The sequence below is a fragment of the Condylura cristata genome, unplaced genomic scaffold (assembly GCF_000260355.1).
Source record: "Condylura cristata isolate star-nosed mole 26May11 unplaced genomic scaffold, ConCri1.0 scaffold00033, whole genome shotgun sequence".
Classification (NCBI taxonomy): domain Eukaryota; kingdom Metazoa; phylum Chordata; class Mammalia; order Eulipotyphla; family Talpidae; genus Condylura; species Condylura cristata.
In genome coordinates this window covers 9,454,494-9,465,877 of record NW_004567134.1, presented here as the reverse complement: position 1 = coordinate 9,465,877, position 11,384 = coordinate 9,454,494, and the positions used below count along the sequence as shown (strand labels likewise).

The 11,384-nt window shown below is 40.8% G+C and overlaps 1 protein-coding gene across 2 annotated transcripts in view; it reads left to right on the top strand.

The window, feature by feature from the left end:
* The first annotated feature begins 42 nt into the window (after positions 1-42).
* Positions 43-11,384, top strand: part of BTD (biotinidase) — a 27,600-nt gene continuing 16,258 nt past the window's right edge. The window contains exon 1 of one of the 2 annotated variants that reach the window (XM_012732216.1): positions 43-82. In XM_012732216.1, the coding sequence (XP_012587670.1) occupies positions 72-82 (11 nt within the window). In that variant the 5' untranslated portion in view covers positions 43-71. The other variant, XM_012732217.1, reaches the window with a different exon arrangement.

Here is an 11,384-nt window from a genome sequence, read left to right as displayed (position 1 = left end):
CGCTCTTCCCGGCTCCCCCATTCGCGGATTTAGAGTCAGGAGGAGGCGGGACTAGCCAAAGGCAGTGGCCTATGCCCAGGAGGTAAGAAGCCGGCCCCGGAGGCCTCTCGCCACGGTCCGACTACGGTCTCGCGCCCTTTGGCTGCCGCGACGGGCGAGTGGCGCATGCGCATAGCGGGGTGTCAGGTGCGCTAACGCTTGAGTGGGGGGGGGGGGGTGTGTGTGGCGCAGGCGCTACGGGACCGTCCCGCGGTGTGGGTTCTGCGCAAATGCTGAGCAGAGGCTCCCGGGTCGGGGCTGGGCTGGGGCTGGGGGCTGGGGCTTGGCTGGGAGCGTCCGCGTCGGCGTCGAAGTCGTGTTTGTGTCGTGTTGACTTGCTTCGGAGTCCCCTCGTTTTCCAGGATTTTACTTGCACGCTTCTGATTCATGTTTTCTCAACTTTCTGGCCTCGCAATCCGGAAAGCCTAGTAATACCGGTTGCTGAAATCCGCAAGAAAAGGTGTACTCTGCACCTATTATAGATAAGGACACAGAGTTCCCAAGCAAGAGATAAAGTAACTTGTGCAGAGTAATCTGACCCAGAACGTGCCTCAGACACTACCCAGCCTGGGCGCTTAGGCTGCAAGAGGTGATAAGGGCACGTTACTTTATTGCTTTGTTTTCTCTCACCCTTGCTGCTAAACCACGTTACTCTCCAGACATTGTCTTTCCAAAGTCATGGAGTGTGAGTTTTCATGATTGTTAGATTCAGTGTTTGTCTACAACCAGTTCCTGCACCCGATAACCTTTTCAAACACGTTTTTAAGAGTCTTTTAAGTTTTTTTCCCCTCTTTTTTTTTAGTGCTTGTGTTGTGTAGTTTTTGAGGCTACCATCTCAGATCATTAAACTGTTACTCAATGGCAATAAACAGAATCTCCAGTCATAGCAGAGTGAAACTTTAAATTTTTGAAAATTTGGAGTACTTTAAAGCAAAAAGATAATATGTAGAAGGTAAAGAGACAAAAAAGGGGGAGCAGATCATGTGTGGTGGAATGAATGATACATACTGGGAAAGGTTTTATACATCAGAGATTTTCAGTCTGTTGTTTTTGGGCCCTTCCGAAAGATTTCCCCTTCTGCATTTCATCTTCTAAATGACACCGCGCAGAAGAGAGTGAAATTGTTGGATCCCTAGAATATTGGGGCTTCTGCTGCGGTAGCGCATTGAATAGGGGGTTTCTTTGAAGTCTCAGAGTTCAACTGAGTTCAACTAAAAAATAAATACAGACCTTGCATTCTTCTCCTGAGTGTACCCATATTTTGGTATAAAGATGATCTTTTTATTGAGGTGGAACAGTCTACAAAATTATGCAAAAACTTAAATGTTAGATGAGTTTTGACAATTGTATATACTTACATAACCACCACCCAAAATTAAAATGACATGTTAAGCTAGTGAACCATCAAATAAAATTGACAGCTTTTTTTTTCTAAAAGATTTATTTATGCATATAGAACTGGGGTACAGATCAGAGGTGCAGGGGAGGTGAGAGGATTACCAGAGACAGAGTGGGGAGCAGAACAGACAGATGGACGAAATACACTGCTGAGGGGAGCAGCTGGCAAGACAGGAGATCTGCGCCATGTGTATCACCTCCCAGGCCTGGGGTTACAGCTGGGGCTTGGGAAGAACTCATATTGAAGCAGCTGGGCCATATTGAAGCAGCTGGGCCAGCTTGCAGTGCAGCGCTTTAACCCATTGTGCCACCAGGGTGACTAAAAATTGATATCTTGTAAAGATGCAAAAGGCCCTTTGTATGGCTTTAGCACAGTGCTTGGGTCCCACTGTCTTCTGTCTAGTATTCTTTGTTTGAGTACCTGCTAGAAATGTCTACCGGCCATTGCTCAGAATCACTTAGAAAGCTTGCTTTAGATGCAGTTGCTCGGGCCCTACACCAGATCTTCTGAATCAGTATCTTGAAGACAAGTTAGATACCTGACAGTTAACCTAGTTTTGATTTGCAGCCCCAGTTGAGACTGCTAGCTCTGTACTTATTCTGGAACCATGTGTTAATAATTTAATGTATGACCGCCTAGCTGTTACCAAAGTAATATTGTTGATTAACTTGCTCTTACAGGGTTAAGCCTGGCTGACATGGGCATATAGTCTGTATAGTTAGTAAGTAGTTCACTGCACTTTTCTGTCCACTTATATATTAAAAGAATTACCTACAAAATCAGTCAGTGTAAAGTGTGAGGAAAACGCTAAATTGCAACATGTCCCCTGACTGCAAGTAAGTTAGTTTTATAAAAAAGAAATTTCCAACTGACTGGATTCTGCCCTTTAGCAAAGGCAAAATTCAGTAAGATATTTTTAAAGGTGCTTCACCTATGCTTCCAGTTCAGGGTGTAACGTTCTACTGTTCACTTGGGTCTGGTGATCAGCAGAAGTGATAGAGTGCCTCACCCCAGTCTGAGAAGGCACTGGGAGTAACTCCTCTTAATTCCATTGTAATCACAGGAATCCATGATTCTTTTGCATTTTATACAAAGCCCATTTAAGCCTTCCTACGCATGAGCCACAGCCCTTATTACTGTCATTGCCTTATTGGTGGTGATTATATTGGGGTTTCATTTGTTTGGTTTTATTTATTTGTGGAAGGAGATCAAAGAAGGATTAAATTAATTTTTTACAAAAGGCTGCAGTACCAATAATATGCTTCCAACAAAACACAACCAGCCCCCAAGGAGTCTTTACGGTTTACTCTCTTTTCTAAGAGTTATTTGGTGACTTCCATTGGTTGAAGGGAATAGCCAGTCATCTAGGTAACTTGGTAACAGTTGCAAATATCGTGCCTGAAGAAAAAGTACTCCCTTAAGATTTAACACAGGGCCCTCCCTGGTGGCGCAGCGGGTTAAAACACAGCACAAAGAAGCTTAAGCCAATTCCGTGTGAGTTCTATCCCCGCCTACCCTGGAGGCAGATCTCTACTGACCCGCCCACTGCTCCCCTCAGCAGTGAACTTTGTCGATCTGCCTGTTCTCTTCCCCACTCTGTCTCTGGTGAATCCTCTCACCCTTCGCATCTCTGGCCTGTACCCCAGTTCTGTATGAATAAATAAATAAATCTTAAAAAAAAAAGATTTTTAACAAGTCAGCTTCTACAATACCAAATTATGACAGTATCTTTTAATTTTAGTAAACTCAGAAGGACACTAAAAATCCTGATTATTGAAAAGTCTGACTCACTGAACTGATAAGAAATATTCCCACAAATGTTTTATCAAAATAGGAAGTGTTAGTTATGGATTGAATTAAGATTATTTGTGATGCATCACAGAATGTATGGAAATAAAATAACGTTGACTGAAATAAAAGAGAAAACCAAAACTGATTATTTTAAGTGCAAACAAAAAGCAAGCAACAATAACAAAAGAAATTGATGTGGAAAACTAAACTGCAAGAAATATGCTGGAGAAAACAGAGCAGGAAATAAAATAATAAAATAGCCCTTTGAATAAAGCAGGTTAACTAGATTTGTTTGCTCTTCTTTGAGTATGTGCACTGCAGAGGCTCAAAGCTCAGAGAGAGGCTCCAAGCAAAGTGGTGAAAAGCAGCCTGGCTTGCGCTTTGGCTTTGAGGGCCAGATCTGACCAGATTCTTCCAGCTACCTATGACCTAGAGAAGCCACAGGGATCTCTGCCCTTCACTTGGGCCAGCAAGCCCTTTACCTTTGCCCTGAATTTTAATGCTAGTGAGAGCCAGGACTGGAGCTCAGAGCCCTCTGGGATAGAAACTGAAGGAATATTTTCCTCCTTTAGCATTACTGTCTTCATTTAGCATTGCTGTCTTCACTCATTGTGTTTTTTAAAGCAAAATTTGGGTTCGACTCTAGTAATAATCTGTGTAGAATGCTTTGGAAGTGGTGACCAGTCTGTTGTGCAATGAGAACATGAGATCTATCTCAAATGGCTTGGAAATCAGTACAAATGGCTTAGAAATCAGTATGACAGAACCTCACACTTAGGGTGACTCTTGGGAGGTGGAGGCGGGCAGCAATTGCCTATGAAAAATTCTTTTGCTGGTTTATCTCCATTTGTTTCTTTTTTTTTTTTGCCATTAACCTTTATTTCTGCTCATTCCTTTGCTTTTAAAAAGATATTAATGCATTTAAAAACTGGGGTACAGACAGAGGTACAGGGCAGGGGATGTGGGGGGTGAGAGAATTCAACAGAGAGACAGAGTGGGGAACAGAACAGGCAGATCAACTGAAATACACTGCTGAGGGGAGAAGTGTGCAAGACAGGCGAGGTCTGGCTGCGTCATGTGGGTCAGCTCCGTGGCCAGGGATCAAACTTGCGCTGCAGTGGCTCTGGATAGCTTCATAGTGCTGTGGTTTAATTCCTTGAGCTGCCAAGGAGGGCCCTCTTTTGCTTTTTAAGTTTTGCCTTATTGCTTTGTTTTGTTTTTGATATATTCTCTGTGTTGGCAAAACAAAGAATTAGTTCTAGGACACCATCTCTGAGTGATTCCCAGGTTCCAGAGTTAAATTAGGTTGTAACCCGAGGGGAAGGGCATCTTTAGGATAAAGAGCTCAAGCCCTTAACCTTCTTTCTGCATCATAATCTTTGAGTTTCTTTCTAGAGCATAACTATGATTTATTGCTGGATTCATTTTTTAAAAACACATTTAACATTTATGACATCTTCTAGACACATGAATAGAAACAGAGATTTAATACACATCATGCACCCAATCCTTAGCTTAAGAATTCTACACAGTGCAATGAAACTGCCTATGTTTCTCTCGGTTACACCTCCTTCCTTGTCCACAGAGGTAACCACTTTCTTATCCATTCTTTAGGTAATGGACATTTAGGTGGTTTTAACTTTTCTGTGTTAAAAGTGTTCTCTTTGACACCCTGTTTCCTTGCGCAAAGGGGTAAGAGAACTTGCTATCATCAGTTTTATTAGATAGTGCCATATTGGTCTCCCAAGTTCTTGAACCAGTTTGTACTCCCACTATCTGTATGTGAGAACTACCCTTTGTTCACATCCTCAGCTGTGGAATTTAAAATAGTTTGCCAGTGTGATGGATGTGACATGACTCCTCATTTCCATGTCCCTGACTACTGATGAAGCTATGTGTATGTATGTGGGTGTATGTATGTATATGTGAAGATAAGTGTGTGAAGAAGATATGTATGTGTGTCTGTGTATGTAGGTATTGGTATATTTCTGTAGCTATATAACGATATAAATATATCACTTGCATTTTTTTTCTGTGAATTGTTTTTATCTTTTACCTTTATTAGATTGCTTATCTTTTTCTTATCCTTGGAAATTCTTTATATAATCTGGATATTTATTTATTTATGGTTGCTGTGCTTTGTAACTTGCTTAAGAAAGCTTTTATAACCTGAGATTATAGAAATTTTTTCTATATTTTCATCAAAAAGTTCAATTTTTCATATTTAAGTGTCTAGCCTACCTGGAATTGATTTTTATATATGAGGGGGCTTGTAATTAATCTCTCCATTGACTTAAAACAGTCACCATTTACTTAATTTATAACCTGGTGACCCTGGACTCCGGAGCTCCCCTGTGTCTGCGGTCCGTTGCTAGTCAGCTGAGTCATTGTACCACTGGAAGCTGACTGGCTGTCCCCTGGGGGGCAGTGGCCCATCTCCTCATTCAGCAGGCCTGTTGGCCTTCTTCAAAGGAGACTATCCAGTGACAAAAGGGGACAAATCCCATTGTGGAATCCTTTGCAAGTCATGTTTGCTAATATCCCGTTAGCCAAAGCCAGTTGTGTGACTGAGTCACACTGTATGGGATGGCGTGAGAGCTGCATGGGGCATGAACATGACTGTGGGAGGAGAATAACTGCTCATTTTGTAATCAGTTCGCCAAAATGTCCACTGGCCAAACATAGTTCACTGCTCTCCCAGTGATCTGTACTGTCCTCTTGGTCATGTATGTGTGGTCTGTCTCTGGATTCTCTGTGCTTCTCCTACCTCAATTCCGATATTCGTTTATATATATATATATTTTTTAAAAGATTTTATTTATTTATTTGTACAGAACTAGGGTATAGGCCAGAGATGCGGAGGGTGAGAGGATTCACCAGAGACAGAGCGGGGAGCAGAACAGGCAGATCGACGAAGTACACTGCTGAGGGGAGCAGCGGGCGGGTCAGGAGAGGTCTGCCGCGCCATGTGGTCACCTCCGGGGCAGGCGGGGATCAAGAACTCGTCTGGAAGTGACTTAAGCTTCTTAGTGCTGTGGCTTTAACCCGCTGCGCCAGCAGGAAGTCTTGATGTTGGTAGAACAAATCCTTCCACTTTTTTCTTTTGAAACCATCTTGTCTATTGCAGTTAGTTTCCTATTGCTGCTGTAACAAACGCGATAGCTTTAAATAACATAAATTTTTTATCTTACATTTCGCTAGTTCAGAAGTCTGAAATGAAGCTCACCAGGATGAGATGAAGGTGTTGGCAGGACACATCCGTTTCTAGAGGCCGGAGGAGCAAATGCATGCTGTGCTCCTTGCAGCTTCTAGAGGCTTCCCACATCGCTGGCTCCATCTTCAAAGTGAACAGTATTAAGCCACATCATTCTCATGCTACCATCTCTCTGCTTCTCCTTTTTCTGCTTCCCTCTTCCATTCACACAGATAATTGTGATTACACTGAGCCCACTCGAATAATCCAGGGTAATCTGCCAGTCAGCTGCTGAGAAACCTTGGTTTCCCTCTGCCATACGATTGATCGTACTCACAGGTTCTGGGGATTAGAGCACGGACATTTTTGACAGTTCATTATTCTGACTACTAGAGCTAGTCTTGGCCTTTTTCTTACTTCTTACCGAGTCTGATGTACTTACTGGGATTTTGACTGGAATTTGATTTATATATTACTTTGAATAAAACAATATCTTTACATTATTTAGTCTGTCTTGCCATAAGTGTGATACAGCTCTTATTCTTCCTTAGTGTCTTTCAGCAAAAGTCTCTTATTATATTCATTTCTAAGTACCTTTTAATTTTAATTGCATTTTTCTATTTTGCATTTTCTTTTTATATGTTGGTCTAAAATGTAACAACTTCATTAAACATTCTCCTCTTGGAAAGCCTGTAGGCAAAATGTCAGAGTTTCTTCAATAGCTGGTTTTAAGGAAATAAAAGGGCTAGAAAAGGAAGCTGAAGGTCAATTTTTTCCAATTTCTTTTCAATGGGGAAGACAAAACCATGACACGTACGGATGCACATGGGGTGATCAAACTGTTTAAAAACAACAAACAAGCAAGGAAGGGTGACTATAAAATAATGACTACTTGGTCACTAAAGGGTGGAGTTGCCAGATTTAGAAAACAAAAGAGGAAACTCAGGTGTCCTAGTTAAATTTGAATTTCAGATAAACAATAATTGTTTAGCATAAGTCAGTCCCAGCATACTTGACCCAAAATTCAAACTTACCTGGGCTCATGTGTTTTATCTGGCCAAATCTTGGCTTTATTCAAGATGGTGTTGCCGCTTTCTTCCTAATCTTGCTTGTGGCTAGGAGTGTGGGGAGTCCCCATGGGCTGAGAAGTCAAATGAAGTCCGTGGACAGGCTTTTGAGAAAGCAGAGTGCTCTAGCAGACACCCTCTTACTTCTTCCAAGCAGCCTGGCGTGGGAGCTGGAGAGGCCTCCCGCGGCCACAGGTGACCCTGAAGATAGAGGCCGCGTGCTGCGGCCAGGGAGGCTCAGAGGGGGATCTGGGCTAGGTAACATCCTGGAGCTCCTACTTTGTCAGCTCTGTTACCAAGCTTTGTCTCTTTGTAAGAGCAAGTTCCTTCTCTGACTGTGTTGGGAACACTACCTAGCATTCGTTTATCTGTTCCTTTGCAGTTAGAAAGAATTCCTTTGGAATCTGTGAAGGCCTGTTCTGAGGTTGGAGGGCAGAGGACACAGTGGTTTTGACCACTTTATTTATTTCTTCTGTGATTATTAACTTGGTTCAATTTACTCTTTTATCTGAAGTAAATTTTATTTTGGTAAAATATTTCCTAGGAATTTACCTATTTTAGTTAAAATTTCTTGTCTATTAGCATAGAATTGAATCAGGAGGGTATGTTTCTAATTTCACCTACATTTGTAGATATTTCCTCATTTTGTAGATGTGGTTTCTTAATTTGTATTAAGAAATATTTATAAAACACATTTTGTAATTTTTTTTTTCTTGACTAGGTTAGCTGATGACTTACCTATGTGATTTTTTTTTTCCTAAAGGGCATCTTGGGCTTCTCCCTTGATTCTATCATCTTTGTATTTTAATTTATTATTTTCCCTTTTGTTTCTTTCTGTTTTCCTGTGCACTGCACCACACTTAATCCTATCCCACTCACCTTTTATAGTTTCATAATTTCTGTGTTGTTGGAGTTTATAAGATTGGCACTGTGTTTTAGAAATATAATCCTCCTGTTTATTTTAAGGCATATTGTCCGTTCTTTTGAAGTAATTTTTCTGTCTTTGTGGTTGGCAGAAATTTTTCCTCTACACATTTCTTCAAGAAAGTCTGATGAGGATAATATCCCCCGAGTTTTTGCATTTTCAAACCTATTATCTGTTGTTTGTATACCATAAAATTCCTGGTTCATACTTTCTTTTCCAAGAGGACTGCTTCTACTAGCACTGATATTACTATGGCACAGTCTACAGACAACCTGACCTTTTGCTCATGTAAGTGCCCTTGATCTTTCATTGGCTTTGAAGATAAGGAAATTTACTTGTGTTAACATTCTGTTGCTCTCTTTCTTGAGTGGTGGTGTATTTCTTATAGCTGGAAATCTGCTTTTATTTCTGGAGTGTTTTCTTCAATGAGGTCTTAGATGTTTTTCCTATTTCATTATTTATAATCTATTGTGTGGCACGTTATCTTACTGCAGTTTTAAAAAGGGTGACTTATTATCTCACAGGTTCTGTTGGTTATGAGGGTGTCACTGGACCCACAGTCTCATGTGAGGCTGTTCTTGTCCAAGCGCAAATGGTTGTGGGAAGAATAACTGTAGTTCTCCTGGTAGCTCTTATTTGATGCTCCTTGGTAGACACTGTACATATTAATGATTACTGTCTACTGGGAGAATCGATCCTTTTATCATTCCACAATGTCAGTCATTAGCCGTGATAATCTATCTTGGTTTAAAATTTTCTCTAACCAGACTAATATTAACTGTTCTGCTTTTCTTTTGATTCATATAGCAGAGCAGTTCTTTCCTTATCCCTTTACTTTTAATCAATATGTTTCTTTATATTTGAAGGGAATTTCTTGGAGACAGCATTTAGTTGGGTCTTGTTTTTTGATCCACACTGACAACCTGTCTTTTACTTGGGCGCTTAACATTAACATTTAAAGCAGTTGTTTATATAGCAAGATTTATGTCTAACGTATTTATTAGTTTTTCTACTGGTCGCTCTTGTTTGTTCCTATATTTATCTTCTACTGTCTTAACTGCCTTTTGTGGTTTAAACTCTGCATTTTATGTGGTTTTGTTATGGGATTTTATTGAGAAGTTCTTTATTTCTTTATCACTTTTGGAGGGTGATTTTATATGATTTAGAATTCTAAGTTGGTGGTCTTTCCTCACAGCACTTTCACTATTTTGCTCTACTTTCTTTGTGTGGTTTCTGAGAAGTCATTTGTTAATTCCTTGCTGGTTTAGAGTTCAGGTTTTTTCTTTCCTTAACTAAGGTGAAGTGTTTTTTTCATTATTACTGATTTCCTGTGGTTTGGCTGCTACATGCCTGGTGTGCTTTCTCTTGCTGTTTACCCTGCTTGAAATCTTCTGAGCTTCCTGCATCTGTGGTTTGTGTCTGACATTATTTTGGGGTTTGTGGGGTGGAGTGGGCAGGTGGAGATTTCAGTTATTGTTGATTCCACTATTGCTTCTGTTCCTTTCTTCTTCTGGAATTCTCACTACATGTATTACATCTTTTGTGGTTGTCCAACAGGTCTTGGATATTTTATTCCACTTTCTTCCCTTTTCCTTTGTGTTTTGAAAGTTTCTACTGACATATCCTCAAACTCAGATATTCTTTCCTCAGCCATGTCTGGTTTGCTAATGAGCTTGTCAAGGACATTCTTCTTCTTACAGTGCTTTTTGTCTCAAGCATTTATTTTCTATTCATCCTTAGAGTTTTTACTTCTCTGCTTACTTTGTCTGTTTTTGTATTTTGTCTACTTTTCCCAGTAGAGCTTCTAGCATCAATTAGTCATATTTATTTAAGACTTCTGACTTGATAATTCTGTCACATCTGACTCTGGTTTTGGTGGTTGATGTGTCTTATACCCTGTAATTTTTTTGTTGAAAGTTGAATATGGAGAGCAAAGGAACTGTGGTAGATTGGCATTTAGTAATGTGGTGGTAAGGTGGAAAGGGGGAGAAGTGTTTCTTACTATCCTACAGTGAGGTCTCAGTTTTGAGTGAGTCTTGGTCTTTGGACTATGAAATTCAGAAGTGATTCTCAGTTCACCTCTCCCACCCTCACTCTCACCCCCCTGGGACACCATGGAGGAGGCTGGAACTGGGTATTTCCTTTTCCCCAGATCAGTCACTCTGTGATGAAACCCCAAGGGTGCTGTAGTTTCTCTTGAGAGCCGACTACTTTAAAGAACAGGATGCGCTGGCTATTTTAGTCTCCCCCTGCCGAAGCAGGGCGCGAATTTTCTCCAGTCTTAGCCACGGAAACCTAGAGGAGTTCCTGGAGGTGAATCTCACAAAAGCACGGGACGGCCCTAGGGCTGGACCCTCCAGCAGTTTTTATTCTAAGACTCGTAGGCAGGGAGCTTCTAGCAATCTGTCTAGTTTAGTTTTGGTGCTCTAATCCTGGTTCCATTGGAGGTTTCTGCTTCAGGCTTCTCCTCTAGGAAGCTGTGATTCTCTGTATTCACCTGTTTGCCTCGCTAAATTTGAAGGCAGCTGTTTGCCCTGTGACTTTAATTCTCTGATGTAGCTAAGAAAAGTGGCTGGTTACCGTTCGTTCAGCTTTTTACTTGTTAACATAACATAGCTATGTCCAAACTCCTTGTGGAATACAGAAGTCTCAGCTGTTTATATTTTTTCTTAATTGGAAAAACAGCATAACATTTTAAGGAAGCACTTTCAGATCCCCATAAGCCAACCTGCCATGTTTTCATTTCTTTACATTCACATTCCTTTTCAGTCTTTATTCACATGCTTTCATGGTCCATTGTCACAGCAATAGAAACATTTTATTAATGTTTATTAACATGATATTCTACTCTCAGCGTCTTCAACTACCTTTTAACTATTTTTTTTTAAAGATTTATTTATTTATTCATACAGAACTGGGGTACAGGCCAGAGGCTCAGGGGCGGTGAGAGGCTTCACCAGAGACAGAGTG